General features: G+C 39.3%; 1 protein-coding gene across 7 annotated transcripts in view; it reads right to left on the bottom strand.

Annotated features, from left to right (window-relative positions):
- The window catches only part of mctp1 (multiple C2 domains, transmembrane 1), a 337,656-nt gene that overhangs the window by 223,943 nt on the left and 87,112 nt on the right, over positions 1 to 26,601 (bottom strand). For 4 of the 7 annotated variants that reach the window (XM_031899650.1, XM_031899659.1, XM_031899663.1 and 1 more), the window contains exons 3-7: positions 10,220 to 10,362; positions 9,242 to 9,321; positions 8,376 to 8,487; positions 7,562 to 7,591; positions 5,268 to 5,306 (exon numbers count right to left, since the gene is read on the bottom strand). In XM_031899650.1, the coding sequence (XP_031755510.1) occupies positions 5,268 to 5,306; positions 7,562 to 7,591; positions 8,376 to 8,487; positions 9,242 to 9,321; positions 10,220 to 10,362 (404 nt within the window). The remainder of the gene's footprint in view (positions 1 to 5,267; positions 5,307 to 7,561; positions 7,592 to 8,375; positions 8,488 to 9,241; positions 9,322 to 10,219; positions 10,363 to 26,601) is intronic. The other 3 variants (XM_031899658.1, XM_031899662.1, NM_001015768.1) reach the window with 1 other exon arrangement.

Genomic DNA, 26,601 nt, shown 5'->3' with positions numbered 1-26,601 from the left:
ATAGTTGCCTTTTTCCTATATAGGCCCCTTGAGTTGTGAATAAAGAAAGATGAAGGCCCCCTGTCTGTGGGGCAAGTGTAGCAGGTTGTATTTTGCAAAATAAGTTTGCAAATATTTCTGCTATAAAATATATATCTTATTCATTGCTTTGTGTTCAATACCCGGGGGTTTAATTATATTGGGTTGAAAAACCCCACAGACTGTTCTTCGACTTCAGCTTATTCTTCCGCTTCTTCTTCTTATTCTTAGCGCCCCCCATTTTCTAAATGCTACTCCTCCTACAGTTTTAGGGGTACAACCCCCAAACTCCCCACACTTCTTCGCCCTATAGTGGAGCAGGTTGCTTGTACTTTTCTAAGCGATCCCTCCCCCCCCCGTCTTTTTGTGGCGCTACTCCGAACCCCCCAATTTTCCCATTGACTTTGACAGAGAAGATTTTCAAACTGCTGCCGCACTTACAGCTTTAAAGCTACACTTCCCAAACTTGAATAACATAATCATGAGGGCCCCCCAAAGGAAACAGGGACATTTCTTGGATGACCCGAATTGGGAGGGCCAATAACAGCCAATCAAATTTCACCCATTGACTTTAATGGGGAAATTGAAACTGCTGCCAATCTTACAGCTTTGAGGCTACACCCCCCAAACTTGAATCACACAGTCATGGGTTCAGCCTGAATGAAAATATGATGACTGTTGGATGCCCAAAAGTGGGCGGAGCTGTGAACAGCCAATCAGATTGTACCTATTGACTTGGCAGAAATTCAACCTGCTGCCATTCTAACAGTATTAACACCAGGATCACTAGGGGGCTGCATTTTTAGGTTTTTACGAGTGTGTGGACTTTACCTATTGATTTTTTTTTTGGTTTAAATTTAAAACGCTGCCATTCTCACACTATTTATGTCAGGGTTCCCAAACTTTGCACAGTCAGTCACTTGCTGACTATGTATTCAGGGTTAGAAAAAAGTGGGCCAGAGCCACCAACAGCCAATCCATTTCCACCCATTAAATTTCATTGGTTTATATTTAAACTGATTCCATTATTTAAGTATTAATTCCAGGGTTGTTAAACTTTCCAAAGTTAGTCACTGGGTATTTGCCATTCAAAGTTAGAAAATGTGGGCGGAGCCACCAACAGCCAATCACATTTCACCTATTTACTTTCAATGGTGAAGTGTAAAATGCTGTCAGTCCCATAGTTTTTATGCCTGAGTCCCCAAACTTTGCAAAGTTGATCAATGGGGGACTGCAGTTCAAAAATAGGGAAAGCGGGTTGCGCTACTAACAGCCAATCAGATTTCATCTATTGAATTTTATTGGTTTAAATTTAAAATGCTGTCATTCTCACACTATTTATACCAGAGTGCCCACTGTTTGTCACTGGGTGACTTCGACTCAAGGTAAGAAAAAGTGGGCACACCCATCAACCACCAATCACAATTTACCTATTGACCTTTATTGGTTTAAATTGAAACTGCTGCCAGGCCCGGATTTGTGGAGAGGCCACAAAGGCCCAGGCCTAGGGCGGCAGAAGTTTAGGGACGGCATGCCGCCCCGCCGCAACTAAATTTTTACATTTTGCTCCCATTCGGAGCAATGGAGCATGCGCTCCCTGCCGTGGGGAGGTTTGCGGGGTGCACGGCGGTAGGCGGGGGGTGTCCAACGGGAGTGGCCACGGGGCACCTGGATCACAAATCCAGCGCTGACTGCTGCCGTTCTTTAACTATTAATCCTAGGGTCCCTAAACTTTGCAGAGTTAGTCCCACACGTGGCCATCGCACGAAAGATCGTTCCCACCCTCCACTGGCGTTCAGGAATAAATCGTCAGATATGGAGGTAGAAACAATAGGATTTCTACCTCCTTCTGCCGATTTAGCCCTGAAGGCAGATTTTGCTCAGGCGCCTTCAATGGTGCCCAATCAAAATCTTTTAACCCGCCCGATCGGCGAGTTAACCGATATCTGCAGCCTTCTGTGATATCGGTTGCCTCGAGTTGGCCGAGTTGCCATCCACGCACCGAATATCGAAAGAAACGAGATTTTGTACGATATTATCGGTGTGTGTATGCCCAGCTTTAGGGTAGCTAGAAGAACAGCCCAAGAGAGAACAGAAGGTACAGCACACCAGTGTATGGTCCCCTACTAGCAGAGGGATTGAAGCAGAGAGGCATTGAGTGATGACCCAGTAATTCTTTTCAGCACATTCATTAAAGTACGAATCCGTATCTCAAATTTCTGATGCAAAAGTCATGAAAATTCGGTTCGTTTGAATGCGAAGATTTCGTATTTACGATCCGAAAGTTCAGAAATATTCATATTAAAACGATCGTTTACGATTGGCGATCCGAAAGTCACAAAATTATTATATCCCAATGATCGTAAATGGCGCGAAACTCTTCCTGGCTTTGAACCTTCAGTGCATGATTTTGGAAGCCTCCCATAGGACTCAATGGCACTCACGATACCGAAGCTTGAAAGAATCCAAAACTTTCGTACTCATTGCAACAAATACGATTTTGACGCACAAATAGTCGAAAAGTATGAAGAAGTTGTGCAAATTATCGAAAATATCATAGAAAATATGCAAAAGTTGTAAACCTTTGGAAAAAATACGATTTTTTTGTAATCGGACCTATCATACTTTAATGAATGTGTCCCCAAGTATGTGTGTTTCAGTTTAATTTTTCTTCTTTTAAAATGCCTCCCTGCCTCACGTGGAGCATTGTTATATACAGTACAAGATGCCATTTCCCGTTTAAACCAGTCTCCTCTATACAATCTCCAGTTGCTCCCGGCCTCACACCGGCATTCCTAGCCAACTCCTTGTTGCTGACTGTTTAGATTGGCAGACAGTTCAGTCTCGGCACAGTTGGGTTCCTTTAGAGCAAAGAGATATTTCCAGTCTGCATCTGGGCATTTCTATTGAGTTGTAGTTTTTCACTACATTTTATTATTTATGAATGCTCTTTTTTACTTAAATCTATCTATAAACTTCAAGAACATTTCGAATCATTTTCAAACTAGCTATGAACTTAATATATATATTAGGGATGCACCGAATCCCGGATTCGGTTCGGGATTCGGGCCAAATCCAGCCTTTTTTTGAAGGATTCGGTTTCGGCCGAATCCTTCAAATTAGCATATGCTAATTAGCATTCAGAAGGGTTAAATGGCAGGGGAAAAAAATTCACTATGTGTGCAATTTTTAGATTCACTAAGGGGCTGATTTACTAACCCACGAATCCGACCCGAATTGGAAAAGTTCCGACTTGAAAACGAACATTTTGCGACTTTTTCGTATGTTTTGCGATTTTTTCGGCGTCTTTACGAATTTTTCGTTACCAATACGATTTTTGCGTAAAAACGCGAGTTTTACGTAGCCTTTACGAAAGTTGCGTAAAATCTTGCGATTTTTCCGTAGCGTTAAAACTTACGCGAAAAGTTGCGCCTTTTTCGTAGCGTTAAAACTTAAAAGGTGCGAAGTTTCGCATAAGTTTTAACGCTACGAAAAAAGCGCAACTTTTTGCGCAAGTTTTAACGCTACGAAAAATCGCAAGAATTTACGCAACTTTCGTAATGGCTACGAAAAACTCGCGTTTTTACGCAAAAATCTTATTGGTAACGAAAAATTCGTAAAGACACCGAAAAAATCGCAAAAAATACGAAAAAATCGCAAAATACCGATCTTTACGAAAAAAACGCAATCGGACTCATTTCGACCCGTTCGTGGGTTAGTAAATCAGCCCCTAAGTGTGCGGATTCAGATTCGGTTCACAATTTGGCCGAATCCGTCATGGTGGGTTCAGGGGTTCAGTGCATCCCTAATACACTGTGTATGTGTATATATATATACCCTATACATACAGTGATTAATTGATAATTCATTATAATTGCCATGAACAGCTCATCTAGGGCCAAATAAACCTAAACCAACCTCAAAACGTAAAAACTAAGGCTAATAATTAGTCAGACAAGGCGTCTGGCGTATATTTTCGGCATGCTGAAAATCGCTTGCTGAAAATAGCGCCATCCACCTCCTACCTGTGCCTGCACCCGAATGAATGGAATACGCTCGGGTGCAGGCACATTTAGTCGATATCCGTCAAAAAACGCAAGACTTCTTTTCTTCGACAGATATCGGCTACATGTGCCTGCACCCGAGCGTATTCCATTCATTCGGGCGCAGGCACAGGTAGGAGGCGGATGGCGCTATTTTCCGCAAGTGATTTGCCTCACTAAACTAAAACTAAACTAAAACTAAACTAAATCCTGATTTCAAACAATACTACTTGCCACGTACACAATAAAAAGCATATTCTGTTGATACCTAAAAACAACCACAGGGTGTCAGTGTTGGAACATAAAATGTAGTGCACAAGAGCCAGAAGTCTAACCTGCCTGATGTAGCGTATTTCTAATAAAGGTGCAGGTATAGGACCTGTTATCCAGAATGCTCGGGACCAAGGGTATTGCGGATAAGGGGTCTTTCTGTAATTTGAATCTCCATACCTTAAGTCTACTAAGAAATCAATAAAACATTAATTAAACCTAATTGGGTTATTTTGCATCCAATAAGGATTAATTATATCTTAGTTGGGATCAAATACAAAGCACTGTTTTATTTTTACAGAGAAAAAGGAAATTTTAAAAACCTGAATTATTTGATTAAAATGGGGTCTATGGGAGACAGGCTTTCTGTAATTCGGAGCTTTCTGGATATCAGATTTCCGGATAAGGGATCCCATACCTGTTACAGCTAATATAGATCATTTTCCCTCATATATAGCGCCAATGTGTTTAACAGCACTTTATAAAGATTGCTTATCATTCCTTCAGTCCCTGTCCTATTGGAGCTTACACACAATTGGGGAAACATAATAAGTTTTTATTGGGAAAGTGACAAATATTTTATTTGCATAAAGATTTTTCTTTCTCTCTAATTTATTATAGGTTTTGCAAATCTGCAAAAATACTTAGCAACCCATCTGCCAAAAAATAATCAAATACGATCATTACCGTAGTCATTTCTGTTTCCATTTTTTAGTTAATACAAACAGAATAATGTACACTAACATGAAAAATGTACTAGGCCAAACAGTTATATTTCTGTCTTTAAGATCCCTAATTATTGACGTATAGACTAGATGATGCCATTAATCAAATCAATCAATGTCTATGTATTTTTTAATTTACAAATATCCGGTATAATTGCCAGTGTGCTATGGTTCATGCATTCTAGTTTGAAAAATTGAAATGCCAAATTACCTTACTCGACCTCTTCCAGTTCTTCTTTATTATTGTGTTCTGCAGAAGAATGAAAGTTTAAATACTAGGAATAAGGACATATGTAACCAATGCTAAGCCAACTAGCAGAGCCCTTTCAAGGAAAACAAATCCTTACATGGCCTGCTAACATCCCCCCCCCCGGTACTGCCCCATTCATGTAACACACTGAGAAGAAGTAGAGCACAGTGGGCTTAACAGGCTCCATCTTGTACAGCTAAATCTACAACTAACGTCAGAATGTAGAATGTGTAGATGAAGGCACATCTGGATCAGCTGCAACTGCAACTGCAGATCCTCAGTGTTGGCAATCACTTGTTTGAGAAGGTTTAGGTGCATCCGCATCCCCACTGCAATACCCTGCTTCATCTCAACATGTAAGGAGAATGGGTATTAGTGGGGGGGGGACTGGTGTGGTTCGGATGGGGAAGGGCTTTTAAAGGGGTTGTTCATCTTTGAGTTAACTAACTTTTTGTATGATGTAGAGAGTAATATTCTGAGACAATTTCCAGTTGGTCTTCATTTATAAAAAATGAAGACCAACTGGAAATTGCCTCAGAATATTACTCTCTACATCATACAAAAAGTTAGTTAGTAGTTTTATAATTACTGCAGTTTCAGCAGCTATCTGGTTGCTAGGGTCCAAATTACTTTAGCAACTTGGGAGTGGTTTGAATGTGAGACTAATATATTTATAGGAGAGGAGGTAAATAGAAAAATATGTTATATAAAGTAACAATAACAGTTAACAATAACAATTTGCCTCACAGAGCAAAAGTTTTTTGCCTCAGGGGTCAGTGACCCCCATTTGAAAGCTGCAAAGAATTAGAAGAAGAAGGCAAATAATTAAACAAACTATAAAATATAAATAATGAAGACCAAATAAAACGTTGCTTAGAACTGGCCATTGTTTAACATACTAGAAGTTAACTTAAAGGTGAACCGCCCGTTTAAGGGACACTGGCTTTCATGTAAGGCGTTTTTTCTCCTAAAAAAGTCTGATGTCATTTACTAAGAACCACAGTAACGAGCCATTAAGTCATTAAAGGGCTTAATAAACCTGACAACATTCAGGGTACACTTTATCATAAGGTCCAACTGGGATTATTCAGAAACCCACAAAGTGTAACTAAAGTAAATTACAGTTTCGCATAAATATTTTTTATTCTCACTTTATTCTGTGACCGGGGATGACATTTGCATGAGCAGAGCTTTATACCAACAAAGGGGAGGGAAGATTAACCTCACTAGAACAAAGTCATTACAGGGCAGCTGATACTAGGCCTTGGAGAGGCAGAATTCCTATGCAGCAATACTCAGTACATCAATGATCCTGTGTAATACTAACGGTTCTGGTGCTCATTTTGTTTATAATTATGAAATACAATACAACTCTTAAGCAGATACAGGTCGGGAAAATATTTTGAATTACTGAATTTATATATTGAAACAAAAACTACAAAAAAATAAAGCAATAAACCTAATCAGAAATATTAGAAAGTTTGTGGGCACACATGGAATATAGGAATATATTGGGCAAAACTCATGGATAATCGGTGCCTTGGGCTCCCATCAGATAAATACTATGCTATATACCCTAGAGAGGACTGTGATAGGGTCCCCCATAAGGTTAACCAGTCAGAACTGCAGTGCCAGCCTAGTACAGCAAAACAGATATAGAAACTACAGCTATGAGGATACTATGAAACCTTAATTTTACATACCCTGATTTTAAGTTTTCCCTCATTTTATGCTATTTTTTGTGGCTTGGCCAATATATAATTCATAGTATATTTCCCTAATTTTACATTTTCCTGGTTTTATACCATCGTCATCTGATCCCCTAAAAAACATACCTCTAGGAAAAGTGTTTCTTACTGGGTAAACTCTCACTAAAAAGTGAAAGGAAAGTGGACTGTTTGCCCTTGTAATATAATAAACTCTTAAATTGCATATATCACTGTTTATGTATAAGTGTATTGATATTCTACAAAATATTTTATATGGAGCCAAATTATCCACTGATAAATGTTTTAGATCCACATACAAAGTAAACTTGACATATTCCATGGATATATAATAAACAATGAATTTTTAAAAATCCACAGATTTAGTTGAATATTGGTGACAATGTTATCATGATAAGCACAAGCAAGGCAATACATCACTGTGTGGATATCATGCTATGACAGACACTTATCATGCTTTTTTTGGTTGTTATTTCACAGAACATGCGGCGGCTACCAATGATTGTAGAGACTTTGGTAAAGACTTACTTGCTCTGTTGACTTGAGGATCGATAACGGCTGTGAAAAATTTGATCCGGTTACAAGGTGCACTCAGATTTACACCAGAGAGAATATTATTGTGTTTGAGATATTTATATATATAAATATGTAGGGGCGGTGAAAGAGTTAACCAATCATATTGTGTAGTGTGTAACCTATGCCCTTGGGGAAGTATTCTTATTGGCCCATGGGTGGTGTGGGAATCTCCTGTTCCCTAGTCTATAAAAGTGAATTTGAGGGCAAATTTGTAAATAAAGCTGCAAAACTCAAAGTCATCAGAAAACTTGTAAATTGTATCATACATCACTAAACAGAATGCAGAGACCTGTGACAATTCTGCTAGAGGCTTTTTTGATCTTTGCACACTGCCTCAGGTGTCGTAAATGGTCACTAAAGTATTTTATCCACTTAGTATTTTAGTTAGTAGTTGACTTGAGTGCCATCATGTGTCACATTTATTTAGTGGAACTACAGTAGTTTACATGCACAGGACTCTAGCATAGAATTACTCTAAGATGTTTTTCTTTATGAGTAAGTTACTGCTAACTGGACTTTGTGCCGGTTACTTTTATATTTTCTTCCTATAAAGGATGGGGGGAACAGAACACTTCTAGAGCCGGGCTATGTCCCACCATAAGGATCAACTGATAAAAGTGAACAGCAGCAGGTGAAAAGTACTAGACAGATTCCCTGTTTGTTATGTTGAAGCCTCATTCTGGATATCCTCAGATATATTTTAGGCTATTGCAATCTATAAGATATTTGTTACTAAATAAAATTAAAAATGGGTATGAAAACTTACTGAATCAATGCAGACATTGTCCTTTATAGACAGAGAAACAGCCAAATGTATCGTTCCCAACTTATGGTCAGAATGCTGTGGATCCCTTAATTCCAGCGCAACATCTTTGGAACTAGAAATATATAAAACAGCTTGTTAGTTGAGAGGAAAAACAGTCGTACAAAATGTAATCCAGGGCCATCAGCTAGATGTGGGCTCTTCATTACAATTTTCTGCCCCCATCCTGCACATTTCACCCAATATATGTGACTGCATTGTACAATAATTGTACTATCAGGGCTTCTTTTTATTCTTGGACTTATAGGACATTTTACCCAAGAGCCCTCCATCTGGTGCTGGACTACTCAAACCCAATATTTACAGACTTTTGTTGCTGTTTGCAATAGCATTTTAAAAACAGCTTAAAGGTTTCATGGTGGAAGCCCATGAATTAACCTTAGGTTTTTTTCTCGAATTAGCAGGGCCTGTTTTCTTTAACTTAGTAGGACTGACTATATGATGATTTTAACCATTTTCTAGGCACTATTGCAGAATGTGTTGTTGCCCCCCCCCCTCCCCGGCACTCAGCAACTCACCCAACCCCATGCCTCACTGCCTTCCTGCCCCTATGCTATCTCGAGTGAGCACATGGGACCCCCTGTCCCCTGGGGCCCCCGATACCACAGGGTCTGCTTCCAACATAACACAATTGCTTTTTAACATAAGAATAATGCTGTATAAAAATCCAAAATTGGCTTGGCTTAAGGTACCTTTGCCATATTACTCCCTATGATCTAATATGCAAATATGAAACACTAATATTGTGCTAATATTGTGTATATTATGCTCCAAGTATTTTCTGCACCACTAATAAACATGTACTTTACCTGTTCAACTCCACTGTTGTGAGATCCAAGAATGCTGAACCCATAAAGTCATCTTGCAGACCAAAGTCATAATCAAATACCTGTTATGAAAGACACAGAAATAAAAAGAATAGTTTTCTAGGGCTCACACCTTTGCATATTAGTATCATCATCAAGTTATAATCTAAATTACACAAGAGCCATGAATATCTTATATCCTTATAAATGGCACTTACTGATGTCATTCGGTTATAATCGTTGGCGTTTTTGACACCGAAAAAGTTGCAAACCCGAGGTCATGTAAAAGTCAGTATCAGATGTCCCTTCCCCTCCCTGGAAAATTTCTCTTTGCTTTGAACTTTTCGAGTAATTCAAATTTTGTGCACTGGTTTTTGTGCAACAATTTGAAAAAGTTGTGGTTATCATGCAGCAAGTAAAAAAGTTGTACTTTTTGTTGCTTTTTCACTATTGATTTTTTGATAAATGTCTAACATTCGTGGAAACACGTTTATTTTTGGGTTCAAAAAAAAATAAAAAGAGATAAATTCGAGTTTTAGTAAATCTGCCCCTAAATGTATATTCTATGCAGTTCTACTGGAATGCACAGTAGTTTTTGATTTTTGCATATTGCCTAAACAGTAACACCAAGAAATAAAAATGCATCAAATTAATTAAAATATAATGTACTGTTGCCCTGCACTTGTAAAAGTGGTGAGTTTGTGTGAGAAACCCTACTGTAGTTTATATAAATGCCCTGCTGTGTAGCCACGGCAGCAGCCATTCAAGCTAAAAAAAAAGAAGAAAAGGCACAGGTTACATAGTAGATATTAGATAAATCCTGTAGAATCCTATGGTATTGTATCTGTTATCTGCAATGTAACCTGTGCCTTTTAACAAAGTGAACCAGCATGTGACTGTATTATACTATATTAAACTGATGTAATGTAATTCTAACATTTCTTTATACAGTGTCATACAACAGGAAGATAAACCGCTCACCTTTACATATAAAGGCTCTTTGATACTGTCAATGAACAGGCAGACTTTTTCGTCCCAAACAGGATTGAGATTCTTGTGAATGGTCTTGCTCCGAAAAACCTCTTTGCCTCCAATTTTAAACTTAACATAAGGATCACTTGTCCCTTTTAAAACAAAGATATAAAATAATCAGTAACATTTTTGCAAAACACAACAGATGTGATACAATAACTGCGGACTGCAGATCAGTTTATGATAATTTGGCCATGGAAAAAGTAAAGTGGCCAGACATGGTCCATTATTGTATTAGTAATAAAAGTAAAGGTAATAAAGTGTCTGTGTAATGATAATTATAGTTCAGGAAAAGATTCCATCAGTATAAACAGATAACACAAACCGCTGCCTCCCCTTTAGAGGCTAACTCATGTATTAGTGGTTATTATAGATTTAAACATTACTATCTCAAGTAAGTGAATTTCAAGTTTTATTGCACACATTCTTAATCGATGCTACAAGGACTAATAGCATGAAAAATTCAGATTATTCATTTGAACTGACATCATATTTCTTCCCAGTAGACAGGTATTATATGAAGCATAAGTCAGGCCCAGATAAGTGGGCAGGCCACAAAGGCCCGGACATAGGGTGGCGAAGATCTGGGGGCGGCATGCTGCCCACCAGCTGCAAATGCACTGGGGACTGGACTGGAGATTTAAAAAATATTTTTTTATATCTTTTTGATGGTCTCAAAAAGTAATGCAGAACCTTTACAGTTTTTGCATACGTTATATATAAAAGTCACAGGGGCCTTTATTCAGTAACATGGTATGCCTCTGTTAGGGTTGCCACCTGGCCAGTAATTACTGGCCTGGCTTGTAAAAATGATGCCCAATGCTTATGTTATGATTAGGGAAATCAGAAAGATATATGTTTTTTTTCCAGAAAAGCAACCCTCGCCTCTGTACACTTGGTAGTTCCCCAGTGTTGGGTTAAATAAATGTTAATAATAGCTAGAATAGGTAATGTGTTATTTTACAGTTTGGCCACTAGGTGACACTGGTGCACCAGTTATAGCATAAAAGTGTAATACAAACTCTGGCCACTAAGAGGGAGGACAAAGAGTGTAAAAAGGGGTGACACACCAAAGTCAGGGTTCATTCTGGCATAGTTAGACAGAAAGGGTTTCCCATATAAGGAGTACTAGGTACTTCAGGTAGTTAGGCTTAGTATAGGTAGCATGGGCCCCAACGAGAAGGTAGGAGCTTAAGAGCAATGACTGAAAGTCAGTGTAGGGACCAGGGAGAAGAGCCTTTGGCAGCAATACGGAATGCCTAGCGGGAGTAGGGCAGAGGGGTACTAGGAGAGCATCGGACTGGAAGGTGGTGCAAAAATTCCTTGAGGGTAAAGCTTCTCTGTGACAAGTTGCCAGTGTAGTGAGCTCTTGGATTGTATGCCTACCTGAAATGTGTTTGGGAATGGCTGCTCTGCAACCAGGCTTGAATTTGCATGTCCCCCCTGTGCTGTAATAAAGAACTGTTGAGTGAGTTATCCTGTGTTGGTGCAAATCGTATGTGTACTTGTGTTACATGTGTACATGACTCCTGCCCCAAATCTGGTATTCTAACTGCAGTATCTTTGCTTCTCGGACCTATTCCACCCCCCCTTCTCTGGTTCTGCCCCAGCTCCTCTCATACCCCTCACACTAACTTCCTAACTTCTTCTTTTAGCCTTGCCTATTGACTATGACAGAACTTCAAATGCCTTGATTAGTGCTTTGCCTTTGTGCTGCTTTTCCTGGTATAGGTCTTGTTTCACCTTTGGCTGAATAGCTCTGATACAGACCTCTCTCCTTTCCACTCCATTCCATTTACATAAGGCAACCTCATCTTCTGAGAGGGATATAATTAAATTATAATTAAAATTAAAATACCTATTAATACTTCATAAAATAAATACACAATATACAGTTAATCAATGACTATATTTTAAAATTCATTATTTAATTAAATAATTAATTCAGTATAGAGCTAATCACCAAAGAGATTGTAAGTGCTTGCACATAAACTTAAATATTACAGTATAGAGCTATACAGGTATGGGACCTGTTATCCAGAATGCTCGGGACCTGGGGTTTTTCTGATAAGGGATCTTTCCATAATTTGGATCTCCATACCTAAAGTCTACTAAAAGATTATTTAAACATTAAATAAACCCAATAGGATTATTTTGCCTCCACTAAGGATTAATTATATCTTATTTGGGATCAAGTACAAGGTGCTGATTTATTATTGCAGACAAAAAGGAAATAATTTTTAAAAATTAGAATTATTTGCTTATAATAAAGTCTATGAGAGATGGCCTTTCCGTAATTCGGAAGTTTCTGGATAATGAGTTTCCAGATAAGGGATCCCATACCTGTATATTTGCGGATATGTGGACCGCACATGCAGGATATTAATGTAGCGCCATTTTAAATTGATGTGGATAAGCACAAAATTTGTAAGCAACATGGGCAGATGGAGGGGTGATTGTGCAGAAAATGGTGAATGGTGAGATATTTTTGATTATGGTGAGAAAACTGTAGGCTGGGGACACCCTTAAAAAGCCTTGTCTTTGGGATGTAACCATCTATCTGGATAAAGTGGAAGGTCTCTACGACTGCAATATGAACATATTTTACCCCCTGAAATAGACTTTATGAGCATGTCTATATAGGATATATTAATCAATGTCGCTACAACAGGAGGATATCCGGAGAGACTGCTGAACTAACTGTGCTTATCCTCTGTGTATTGGCACATTCACCCTATAACAAGTGCACTGTGAAAATCTGCAGACACAAATGAATTTCTAAGACTTTGGTAATTAGCTCTATACTGAATGAATTATTAAAAGGAATAATGAATTGTAAGATTTAGTGCAATTGAGATTCAATTTTTAATTGATCTCATGTGTTTTAATTCTTTGTATAGCCAGTAACTGATTACTTGTGAAGATTGTACATTGTGTATTTATTTTATAAAGTATTAATTCCACTTATTATTTTAACCAATTATGGTTTATTCCTTTATTGAAATAATTTTGCTTGGTTGAGCTAACGAAAATTAAGATATTTAGGGATGCTTAGCCTATAGGTCAGGAGCTGAAAATGGCCCCCCTGATATTTATGGAGGGTCTTCATGGGAAGCAAGAAGAGTGCTTTTTGCTGGGACTCCTTGAGAGCTCTGGCTAATATGTTGCTTTTCTTTTGGTGAAATGTTTTTTTTTTTCCTGATAAGGATAATTACTTACTATCACCACATGGTGGCAGCTGAAGTCAAGGAACCAAAAAAAAACCCAACTCTATAATTACTTTTCTGCCTTGCAACAGTTTATAGTTCTTAGTTTAATAGGGTACTTTTTACTTATATGACATTGTACTAATATGCCAGTCCACTGGTATGCAAAAAAGTATGTGTTTAACAATCTTTAAGGCTAATGTCACACCATGCATATGGCGTGTATTTTCGGCAAGCCAAAAAACACTTACAAAAATACGCACCATAAGCCCCATTTGCTCCTATCTGTGCCTGCACAAGCCAAAGAACAATAAAATAAAGACAGGGTACAGCTGAACCAGGGAAACAGGAGTCATTATAGAACACAAAAAGGATGGAAGCAAATCAAAGGAATGAGAAAAAACTAGCAATAAAAAAAGGAAGTGGGATAAAGCTATGGCTCCCCAAAAGGAGCTGGGTTTTCACAAGGGCTTTATCAGCATATTACTCATTATACACATTCCCTAAAAGAAACAGGTTAATAACATTGTTCATTCAGTAGCACCTTAAGCACTACCTGTCCCTAAGAACAGCATTTTTTAAAGGTTCTGTGTACATACTGTATATCTAACATGTCTGTGACCTCTTGGCTGGCCAATAAATACATTTATGCTAGGCATAGCCACAGGCACAGTAAAGCAGCACACTAACCACCACGGATATCATGGCCGCACAAGGCTCTCTAAATACCAAAATAAATACCAACCACTATTCACACCCTCACATGCCCAGGTATGCATGGCCCAGCACTTGACAGAGAGAGGTGGATGGAGTGGAAGAGAGATGCTCTAACTTTTACCTGCTGCTCATAGAACACTAAAGGGCCTATTTATCAAGATGTGTGAAAACAGCGCTAGAATGTGATCAAATGAACTACACAGGCACAGCAAAGTAAAATCTGTCCGCATTTTAGGCGGCCAAATATTCTGCTTAAAAACCATTGGCCAATTAAAAATAGCCGTGTAAAGAACACAAAAATTTTGTTGCCACCTAAAGTTTTCTGGTTGACTTCAATGTGTTTTGCAGGTCTCAAATGGTTTAATTTAATTGTGCAAAAGGCATTTACAGAGCTCAAAAGAAAATACTGAAAATTTGTAAATACTGTTCAGTGGAGTATTTCAGGGTTTACCACAGATAGTATAAAATCACGTGCAACGAGAAATACAAAATTTTATAAACACATGTATTTTATACATCGTTTTACACCTTTTACCAATGTAAATCATTTTGCACCGCTTGATAAATAGGCCCCAAAGTGTGCACACCCCTGATGGGGAAACATGTGCGCTGAATGGTAGAATATTTTTAAAAGATGAGATTTAAGGAATCCTTAATATTAGTGAGTCTAAATTTAAATTTGTGGTAGTTACCCTTTAAAATAACCCCTTGATTCATCTAAGTAAGTAGGGAAGGCAGGTATCTAGTAGAAGATAATGCACATTTATAGAGCACTGGAGACGAAGCTTTATCCATTTCACATATTAAATTTATTGTTATATTTCATAACATTCACATCACGGAGAGATTCATACATTTCATGCACTTTATGCTTTTAATGGTTTCACGCCACTTCCTCAGAAGCTGGCATAGTGTTGCATAACTTCCACACAGATTTAAATACTCCCCAAGGCCAGCTTACTTAAAACAATTAACCATTTAAACTTTAGCTTCTAGCAGAAGTCAGACGTCAATTTTGTCCTTCAAAATTCATAGAAGTAGAATAAAAAATATCATCTATAGTAAAGAATTGCAAACATGCTTCCTTCTGAGCCATTTGCTTTTGTGCCCATCCACACAGATGTAGGGACCCATAGGGTTAAGTGCCCTATGGTTTCATATCCATACCTTTCCTTATCTGTACTGTTATAGGGCAGAGCCCTCTACACTCAGGTTACAGTTCTTAAGCTATCCCTTAAAGGTTTAGCCAGGTTAACCACTCCCCTTGCAGACTATATAGTGTCTTGTAAGGAGGGGTGTCGTCCTCTTTGGCTGCCATTGTCCCAGGCATCAGTCCACTGAGCCTGGAGGCATACGGCCCCAGTAACATCTCATCTGATAAGTCGGGGACAGGGCCCCGTGAATGAGAACAAGTAAGCACAGCAGAATATCTAATAGCACCCTCTAGGAGTGGTGAGCACAGTTAGCTTATTTAGAAAGGGCAGTCATTAGCCCCATCAAAGGAGTTGTTAAGGGTTTAGCCTACCCCGGCTCTGTTTGCCTTTTTGAAGGGACCAGTTAAGACGCAGGACTTAGGAAGGTACTGTGCCCCTGAACCATAGTCGGCTGGAAGCATTCTCTACAGTAAGGGTATTCATCTCAGGTTCTCGGCTAATACTCTGCATCTCTTCATAAGTGGGTAATGCTGTTCCTACAGATCACAAATGCTGTTTACTAATGTGATAACAACTATATCTACTGTTATAGTGTGAGTATATACAACCCTGCATAACATCTGTGTCTTGGACAATAAATCTGTTTTATAGTTTACCATAAAGAATCCTCTGGCGTCCATTAATATCTATTGCACCACACTACTTATATAGTTGTAGTTCAACAACACCCTCAGCTCCATTATCTATCTCCCATTTAGCGGAGGCCCACTTCTGAGCATTAAGGTCACATGTAACACATGCTCTACAGCACACTACTAGCCCGGGTTTGCCATATCTAAGCCAAACAAGTGTTACACAGATATATTACACGTATGGGATCTATTAACCACAATGCTTGGGACCAGAGCAGAGATCTAAAGGATAAGGGTATTACATGATATGGAACACAATGCCTAAATTATACTGAAAAATAAGTAAATAATGTTGGAATGGTAATGATACTTACAACCACAAAGAGAAGAGCACTGCACTGATAATACATTTACTTAATTGATAGATGCTGTGCAAATGGGTACAAGACATCTATTAGCAAAACCATAAAAAGGACTCCATATCACTGCATATAAAAAGGCAATCTTTATTTACATTTAATAAATAGCCTATAGCTATTCATGGTACAAAAATTAAAACCAATTTAAAAAGTTCAATCTCCTGGTGCTGCTGGCAACGACTCGTGCCATCAGATGTGTCTGTGTGCGGGTATCCGCTCTCTGCTTGCAGATAAATGTAGGAACATTTATTTTACAGTGATGTTCTTCTCAATTGTTTGCCAGTTTACCAGTTGCTTACACAGTCTAGAATTAGAAATTGAATCTCCTCATTGTAAAAAGGTTTTGCCAGGAGGTGTCCCCCAGTGTCAAGGAAAGGTTTAATGCTGGCCCAGGCTTTTTCAGCTTAACTGTCTGCACGCTCTGCTTGGACTAGCTAGGCAAAGAGATATTTGCCCTGTGCCAGGTGCACCCTGCATCACTACAGACACAAAAATGAATAAACAAATATCACTGCAGAGCCTCTTTGAAAAGGAAAAAAGACCCAATAGAGAGACAGCAGAAGGCTCCAAAACTGCCCCCCCCCCCCCAAAAAAAAAGCTGCATTTAAAAGAAAGGACCAAGAGTCTTAATTAAAATACAGGTTCATTGCAACAGGTGATTCACATTCTCCATTCCCGCTCTGTATAATTATGTGGTGAACGGCTATCCAATGAAGCAGTGAAACCTTCAATACTGCTTCATCACATGGAGACCAAGCACCCTGCATTAAAAGACAAGCCTTTGGAGTTTTTTAAAAGAAAAAAAAGTAAACATGAAGGACAAAAGCAATTATTGAAGGCCACCACTTCATTAAATGTGTCTGCGCTAAGGGCATCATTCTTAGTCACTAACCGCATTGCTAAAGCTAAGAAGCCCTTTACTACTGCTGAAGAGTTGATCCTGCCTGCTGCTAAGGACATTTGCTGCAGTTCAAAAGGTGGCACGTGTTCCTCTTTCAGCACCATAACTAGACGAATTGATGAAACAGCAGAGGATGTTGAGGCTCAATTGTTAGAGAGGATTAATGAATCACCACGGTACGCAATCCAGGTTGACTAGTCTACCGATGCTGAAAACATAATAATGCTTGTTTTTGTGCGATATATCTTTCAGGAGGATGTGCATGAGGATATGTTATGTGCATTATTGTTGCCAACCAACGCCACAGCTGCAGAACTATTCAAGTCTTTGAATGATTACATATCAGGAAAACTGAATTGGTCATTTTGTGTTGGTGTATGCACAGATGGAGCGGCTGCCATGACTGGACGGCTTTCGGGTTTAACTATTCGGGTCAAGGAGGTTGCTTCTGAATGTGAATCTAAGCACTGTGTCATCAATAGAGAAATGCTGGCTAGCAGAAAGATGTCACCTGAACTTAACAACGTTTTGCACAATGTGATTAAAATGATCAACTACATCAAAGTACATGCCCTTAAAGGAGAAAGAAAGGTAAAAACTAAGTAAGCTTTATCAGAAAGGTCTATGTAAATACAGCCATAAGCACTCACAGAAACGCTGCACTGACTTCTCTGTCAAAAGAAACAGGATTTGTTGTCTTTGTTTTCCTGTGCCAGAGACACCCAGCTCTCTCCTCTCTCCTGCTCCCCCTCTGTCAAGAATGCTAAGAACTCACTCCCCCCCTTAGGAATGTGGGATCTGAGCCAATCAACAGGAAGCTTCCTCTTAGTCTTACACACTGAGCATGTACACCGGTCTTGGCCTCGGTGCAGGAGCGAGGCATTATGGGAATATTCTTTACAGAGCTCAGCAGTTTTTTTTCCTATGAAGCTTCTGATCATCTGAACGGGAGAAATATGGGGAGACTTAAGGGCACTATTGAGAGAACTGAAGGTATGCCTGCAGCTTGAGATTAACTCTTAACTAGCCTTTGCCTCTCCTTTACCTCGCGTCTGTTCGAGCAGCTCTGTGAGGAGATGGATGCTGAGCACAAACGTTTTCTAAAGGTAGATCACTGACCAGAGTTTTTGAGTTACAAGAGCCCCTTGAGAGCTTTATTTTAGAAAAACTGGAATCATGGGGACGACGAGTTAACACTGGGATTTTTGACATGTTTCAAACATGTTTTCAAACAAGCAGGGATTTTGCAAGAGACTGAGCCTTTGCCTTCATTCTCCCAGTTGGTGCAGGATCACCTGTCTCAGCTTGCAAAACAGTTTGAGCATTACTTCCCAACTGCAAAAGACCCTTGAACTGGGAAGGAATGGATCTGCAACCCATTTGTTAAAAACCCGGTGTGTCTGTGCTAGAAGAGGATTAACTGCTTGACGTTGCAAATGATGGTGGTTTCAAAAGTATGTTTGAGACAACTTTAAATCTCCATATGTTCAAATCTCCTGAGATTGCCACAAAAGCACTGAAAACCCTGCTTCCATTTCCAACATCCTATCTTTGTGAAGCTGGGTTTTCTGCAGTGACAGCAACCAAAACGAGATTGCAGAGTAGACTGGACATGAGGAACACACTTCAGGTGTCACTTTCTCCCATCACCCCAAGATGGGACCGCCTAGTTGCAGGGAAACAAGCCCAGGTCTCCCACTGATTATGGTAAGTTGTGTGTAATTTATATATTAAAATGTAATAATAATAGGAATAAAGTGCATAATATAAAATAATTACATTTACATTATATGTGTAATAATTATATACTATGCACTGATTCGTTTATTGTGTTTTATTATGCGCCTGAAAAGCGCGTTCACCCCCGCAGGTCCTTGCCTGAGCTAAGGAGAAGAAAGTGATGAAACACCGAACCATCAATGCTTTCTGCGATCCATTCATTATCTGGTGCAGTTACATTTATTAATAGAGAATAAAATTCTGCGCCCCCCAGTTTTTCCAACGTGGCACCATCAAGGATTTTAGAGAGGTCAGTACCCATAGGGCATGTTGGCAGTTCAAGTTCATGGAGACAGGTCAGGACGAGGTCCTTAAAAACTGCTGTTGGCAGGATACCTTTTGTGTGTGCCAAGAGGGCCTCTGAGGAAGGAAGGATGAGGAGGGTGAGCTTCAGGAAGGCTCATAGTGTACTGTGACACCATGTACTGTTCTGTTGATAATAACTCAGGCTGTTGGAACAATCTTAATTAAAAGGTAAAGTTATTGAGAGATTGGTTGCAAATAAATGAGGTCTTGAGTTCAACTGTGAGAACCATGTGGACATTCAGTTTATTCAGTGTTTATCTTCACTGATGATTAAGCAGTTTCAGTTCAGTGCTATTTACAGAACACTCCCAACCACCCACATCATATATGTGATTTATCCACATCCATTTTTTGCACTAAAAAATCTCCAATGTTTAGTAGTGCAAAAAAATGGACTCAAAACGTAAAACTTGCCATCTAAAATCTTGCAAATTGCTATAGATTTCAATGGGAGTTGTCCTGGGCAAAGTCAAGCCATATTTTCAATTTGAGACATTCAGGTTTTCGGGTTTAATTTTATGAACTCAAAAATTTGGGGAATTTTTTATTGAAACGAGTTTACCACATTAATAAATAAGTGAGCATTCGATATGCAAGTTTAATCGTTTTAGAAAAATAAACTCGAATTCACAAACTCAAAAACTGATAAATAAGCCAATTAGTGAATTTGCAGCTGGTCTCCCTTCAAAGGGCACCTTAATGTAAGACAGGTACCCATACAGATTGTAGTATATTGGACTATGATAGGGTATGCCCAGTGTATTTTTTGGGGGTGGGGTAATATACTATATAAATGATGGTAGCATGTTGGCATTCATGCCCGCACTTTTGCTGTTTTGTTTTCAAATATTCTATTATGTGTGTGGAAGGCTAATATATGGCTAATGGCAACACTTTTACTTTATTCATCATAAAAAATATACAGTTATCACCTATACCTGTTTTTTAATTTCATCAACGAGGTACAGGTATGGGATCTGTTATCCGGAAATGTGTTATCCAGTAATCTCCTAATTACAGGAAGGATATCTCTCAGTGACTCTATTTTTATCAAATAATTCTAATTAAAAGAAAACAATTTCCTTTTTCTCTGTAATAATAAAACAGTACCTTGTACTTGATGGTAACTAAGCATCAGGAACCCATATTGGTGGCAAAGCAATATTATTGGTTTTATTTAAAGGAGAAGGAAAGGTATAATCACGGGGGGTGGCAAAATGATAGGCACCCCCTAGTGATTGTAATCACTTACCTGATACCCCGGGTCAGTGCTCCTGTTGACGGAAACCTGCACCGGCTTGGGATACCTGCGAGCGAGTGATCCTCTTCCTTCTTCTGTCATTGTGCCAGTTGCGCATGAGAAGTAGAGTGAAAATCTGAACTTTAACAAAGCTGGCCCTTCCACTGTACTGCGCATTCACCGCCCCGGGATTTTGAAGACAGAGGACAGGCAGAAGAGGATCGCTCGCGCACAGGTACCCGGAGGCGGTGCAGTTTTCTGCTGATCTGGCACCCAGGTCCAGATTTGAGGCCACAAAGGTCCGGGCTTGGGGTGGAATAAATTTATGGGTGGCATGCTGCCCAGCCGCATTAAAATTTGCTCACATACAGAGCACTGGGAATGCAACACGCAGAAAACAGCATGTCCTGTCCCCAGTTCTCTGAAAAGAAGATACTTATGCACGGGTTGGGGGCTGATAGAGGCAGCGAATGGGGCGGAAAATTAAGATCTCGCACTGGGGGGCACCGGCCCAGGGTATCAGGTAAGTCATTACAGTCACTGGGGGGTGCCTAACATTTTGGCACCCCCAGTGATTTTACCTTTTCCTTCTCCTTTAATGTTTAAATAATTTTTTAGCAAACTTAAGGTATCAAATTACAGGAAGACCCCTTATCTGGAAAACCCCAGGTCCTGAGTTATAACATATAACAAGATAAAAAGTCCCATACCTGTACATGCTTAAAGGACTTAAAGTTATTTCACGGGGGGAATGATGCCAAAATGTTTGGAACCCTCCAGTGAAATAGGTCACTAAGGTTATTCCCCAGGCTGGTGCTCCTGTTAGGGGAAAACCGCACCAGCCTGTGAAAAAAACTCTGAGCGCCGCGCTGGCATCTCCTTGGTTGAGCAAATTTTACTGGGTATATTCTATTGCGCATGTGGAAACAGGAAATCGCACAGAAAAGGTAAATAAAATCGCTAGAAAGGTAAGTAAAATGGCAGCACAGCGCTCAGACAGTTATTTTCACAGTCTGGTACAATTTCTTTCCTAGAGAAAGCACCAGCCTGGGGAAAAAACTTAGTGATTTATTTCACAGGGGGGGGGCGGGTGCCTAACATTTTGGCATGCCTCAGTGAAATAGACTTTACATGTCATTTAAATAAAGGAAGTATCTGAAAAAGCCTACTGTCTGCCCCAAAAACACTTAGCAATATATATTTCCACTATATCTAAAAGTTATCACGATGTTTCTGAACCTGTTCCCTGGAAGAAGGGACAAACGATGAAATCAGTGGCAAAGAAAGGACATGGAAACTGAATGGGTCTGTAAACTGTGTTACATTACACATGGGAACCAAAACAAATCCCATCTTCAGTGAAAAATACCAAAATAATATCGACTGCAGAAAAAAAACATTTTTATAACAACTATAACTTCTACTCCAGTCTGTGTAGTCACTATTTTGCAATAAAATATAGAAGATGCCGAAGGAAAAGATATTAAGTGTGAATTAAGGTGTGGATATTGTGAGAAAGAAATCTAATCAACTGCTAAAGCTGAATTGAGTCTCAGTGCAGAAAATATTTACTCAGTATAACATGGATCCTGGCTACTCCCAGCTTATTCTCTGACTCAGTCCATCACAGAGTAAAGGGAAGTGCTACATTAGTCACACACTCACAAAAACTAGTTGCAAACATAGAAAAATAATACATTTACTCCATATTTGAAGGTAAATAAAAAAAAACACCATAGAAGCATAAACATCATTTTGTTAAGGTGATTTTCCCATTTAAAAAATTATAGGAGGACGCAGAGGTCTGTTTTGACACCACGCTAAAAAATGCTATAAGCCTTAAACACCATATGCCTATGTTGGAAACTGAGCCTAGTTAATAGCGCTTTTACTATACAAAAGCTGAGAATAAACTGGTAAAGATTACCTTATAAACACTGCTTAGTGATTTCACTTGCTGACTAAGTAAAGCTTGCATACTGTAATTTATATTACTTACATCCCAATGGAACACTTAAGTGATGTATTAATGTGACCATTCATGGGCAGACCCAAACGGCACTCTGACTAAGTGGGCAGATACTGTATGAGGCATCAGTACATGTGTATGGCCACCTGTGTTGATACTTTCAGCAGGAAGGGAAGAGGGATTATATGGGAGAACAGCCTCCCTCAACTGGCCATGCATGCCCTGAAGGTACAGCAGTATGGTCAAATGGCAAAACAGCCCAAAACATCTGGGCATGTATGGTCAGTCAGCAATATATTCTTATTTTTGCAATAGGAATTTATAGCAGTATGCTATGAGTCCTGCAAATATATTTTTCTTTGTGCAGATCACCCGCAACACGCAAAAAATCATGGCTGAATCATGATTTCATGTACTTTGCAGGGCCCCCTACAGGGGAGCAGGCCTGAGGCCTCGCGGCCACAGGCTCTGCTTCCTCTGTAGTTACGGCACTACATCCAAGTGCCAGCCCCCCAAACTGAAATGTAGGCAGCACTAAATGCTATAGATGTTATATGGACCTATTTCAGCATTCAGGAAGTGTTAATGGGAATTATCAGTCCCACCCTGCTGTAATTAAATATTTTATCTATATGCATAACTGATTCTGATCTCTTTAATGGTTTCTAAATTCCCTATCTGAACAATGTGAGCTCCAGCGCCAATATTAATAAAGTATGAAATCATGAGAAACCTTGCCGACAAGCTCATTAAGATCCTGCCACCGGAGATATATAGAGGCTATTTCAATTCAAGAGTCGAAAAGAAACCATTTTTTTTTTTTAAATAATATTTTGCATCTTGTTTAAACTAGAAGACATCTAGCAAAAAATATGTTCTTCAGTCTGAAATGTTATTAGGGATTTAGAATCTGAGTTTTAAGGTGGTACTATGGTGTGAGATGGGAATAAACTAAAAGTCTGCTGTTGTAAGCAAGCTACTACAATCAGGTACACGGTATAGTAGTCTATAATTTAAGACTTGAAAGCAAACTGCATCTGTGTTAAAGTGTCAAGTAAAAATTTAAATACCACTGAAATGCTCACTTATCTATATTACAGCCCTCTTACAATATTGCATTCAGACTAAAGGTGGCCATACACGCACCGATAATATCGTACGAAACCTTGTTTCGTACGATATTCGGTGCGTGTATGGTATGTCGGCGAGTCGACCGATATCGCAGGAAGCTGCTGATATCGTCCAACTCGCCGATCGGACCAGTTTGAAAATTTTGATCGGGCGCCATAGAAGGCACCTGACCAAAATCTCCCTTCAGCGCTGAATCGGCAGAAGGAGGTAGAAATCCTATTGTTTCTACCTCCTTACCTGCCGATTCAGCCCTGAATGGTGTGTGGCGGATCTGAAGATGTTTCGTGCGACCGATGGTCGCACGAAACATCGACAGATCGCCACGTGTATGCCCAGCTTTAGATGGTAATGTTTCCATCAATATAGTAAAGCATTAATGAGCTGGTACTGTATTTCAGGTTACTAGATGAAAACCAGAGAAGCAACCATACCTGAAGGTACACTGGGTACTAAACCAGGAAGGTAAGACCATCATCATACAGCAACATCAAGTTACACAGTGCTTTACAACAATATTCCATCATACTGGTAACTCACAATACATTAACAAACAAGGGTTATAGAATATGAACAGTAGAAACAAAGGGGCCTGCTTAAAAACCACAAAGAAAAATGTCAACTCAGATACTCCAGACATAAAGCCCTAACATGGGCAAAGGGTTTATACCTGGACAGGGTTTAGAGAGTAAAGGTGGCCATACATGGGCTGATTCTAGCTGCCCCTTAGACCGATTTGGCAGCTTATCTGCCTGTATATGGGCACTAACAACTGGCCTGCCCGACCGACATCTGGCCTGAAATCAGCTAGATCTCTACTGGGCAGGTTTGATTTTTCGCCGGATCTGGGACTGAATGGGCTCATTGATGCAGTCCCTGAACCTACGGGTGCCTATAGCCGCCGTTCTAATTCAATTGTTTGGCCCCAGGGCAAAACGACCAAATTAGCCCGATATCGCCCACCCATAGGTGAGAAGAGAATATCCACTCGCTTGGTGACCTCGCCAAGCAAGTGCATCTTAGCGTGTATGGCCACCTTAATATGCCAGTTTGTACCGTTCGCCCTACTTTAGTATTATACATGAAACAGAGAACCACGTTTCCCTAGCGTTGCAAGGTGAAGGAAGAAATAAGACTGGGCTGCTATTTAATTCTGATCTAGCTATAAAAAAGAGGTCTTCCACCCAAAAACTATTTTTGCATATTTTAAGAAAATGTAATTCTAAGCAAAAATCCAGTCCAAACCTTTAAATTTTCAGCAGTTTAAAGTTATTTGTAAATGTCATTACTATTAAAAGCTGCATCTGCCTGGCAGTTTATATTCTCTGCACCCCTAGCTCTGACTCCTGGAACAACGTTGCACACCATCTGAACAAACATGTAGAGGAGCTCTGACTCCTGTTACATTATTTAACCCTTTTACTGCCAGCTGTTTTGGTCAAAGCGGAACAATTTTTGAACATTTTGCACTGTTTCACTTTAGGGGCCTTCCTTTTAGTTTATCCAGGAAAACAATATATCGTTTTTTTCAGAACAACCTAAGCTTTCAAAATATGGTAGAATTTTTGTGTAATTCCAATTCTGTAACAAGATATAGGCTTCTAAATGTCTAAAAATGCAAAAAAATCAAATTTTCCATAATATAAACACACATACTAGAAACAAAAATTATTTTATGCACGAATATACAACTGATTTGGAATGTCCCATGTCTCCTGAAAGTGCCAATACCAAATATATATAGTTTTATGGAGATTTGCCACTTGTATAGGTCAAAAACTGCCAGCAGTACACTACCAAATTTCCAAAGCACTGCTCCAGAAAGCTGCATACTTTAGATTTCAAGGACAAAATTTCCACTAACAGAAGGTTTATCCCAAAAAATTGTACATTTTTGGAAAGAACAGATTCTGGGGAATACACAACTATCTGTCTACTCCAAACTATCAAGTCGCAATGCTTTCCTAAAGTTATTGGTTTTTATCAAAATTTGTGATTTTTTTTAAAAATTGCTTCAAAGCTTCCAGTCTATAGTATCTTATCTCCTACAGGTCATAAAGTAACCAAATAAAACACCCTAAATATGAAAAATATGGGGTCCACTGAACAGTTTGATGCCCAATATGTATAGGTTTAGCTAAGTATGTGGCATGTAGGGGCCCCAATGTGAACATACCCCCATATGATCTATCATTTCTGTTATTTCAGCTCCTGCAAAATCAACACATTTGCATCATTATATGTGGGATAAAGCTAGTAAAAAGTATGCTCACCCCAGAAAGTCATATGTTTTTGGAAAGTACACATTCCCCCGAATCTAAAATGGGTACCCATGTCTTTCTACTCCAAAGTACCAAGCCGCACAGCTTTTCTAAAGTTAGCAATTTTGATGACATTTCCAAAAATCCCCTCAAAGCTTCCAGTTTGCAGCATCTTATCTCCCACATAGCATTAGGTACCAAGATAAAACACTCCGAATTTAAACACCAGGGGTACACTGAACAGTTTGATGCCCAATATATATAGGTTTACCTAAGTATGTGGCATGTAGAGGCCCCAATGTGAACATACCCCCATATGATCAATCATTTCTGTTATTTCAGCTCCAGCAAAATCAACACATTTACATCATTTATGTGGGATAAAGCTAGTAAAAAGTATGCTCACCCCAGAAAGTCATATATTTTTGGAAAGTACACATTCCCCCGAATCTAAAATGGGTACCCATGTCTTTCTACTCCAAAGTACCAAGCCACACAGCTTTTCTAAAGTTAGCAATTTTGATGACATTTCCAAAAATCCCCTCAAAGCTTCCACTTCGCAGCATCTTATCTCCCACATAGTGTTAGCTACCAAGATAAAACACCCTAAATTTGAACG

This window comes from Xenopus tropicalis, chromosome 1 (assembly GCF_000004195.4).
Source record: "Xenopus tropicalis strain Nigerian chromosome 1, UCB_Xtro_10.0, whole genome shotgun sequence".
Lineage (NCBI taxonomy): Eukaryota > Metazoa > Chordata > Amphibia > Anura > Pipidae > Xenopus > Xenopus tropicalis.
The sequence above is the reverse complement of the archived record's forward strand: the minus strand, read 5'-3'. Positions and strand labels throughout refer to the sequence as shown.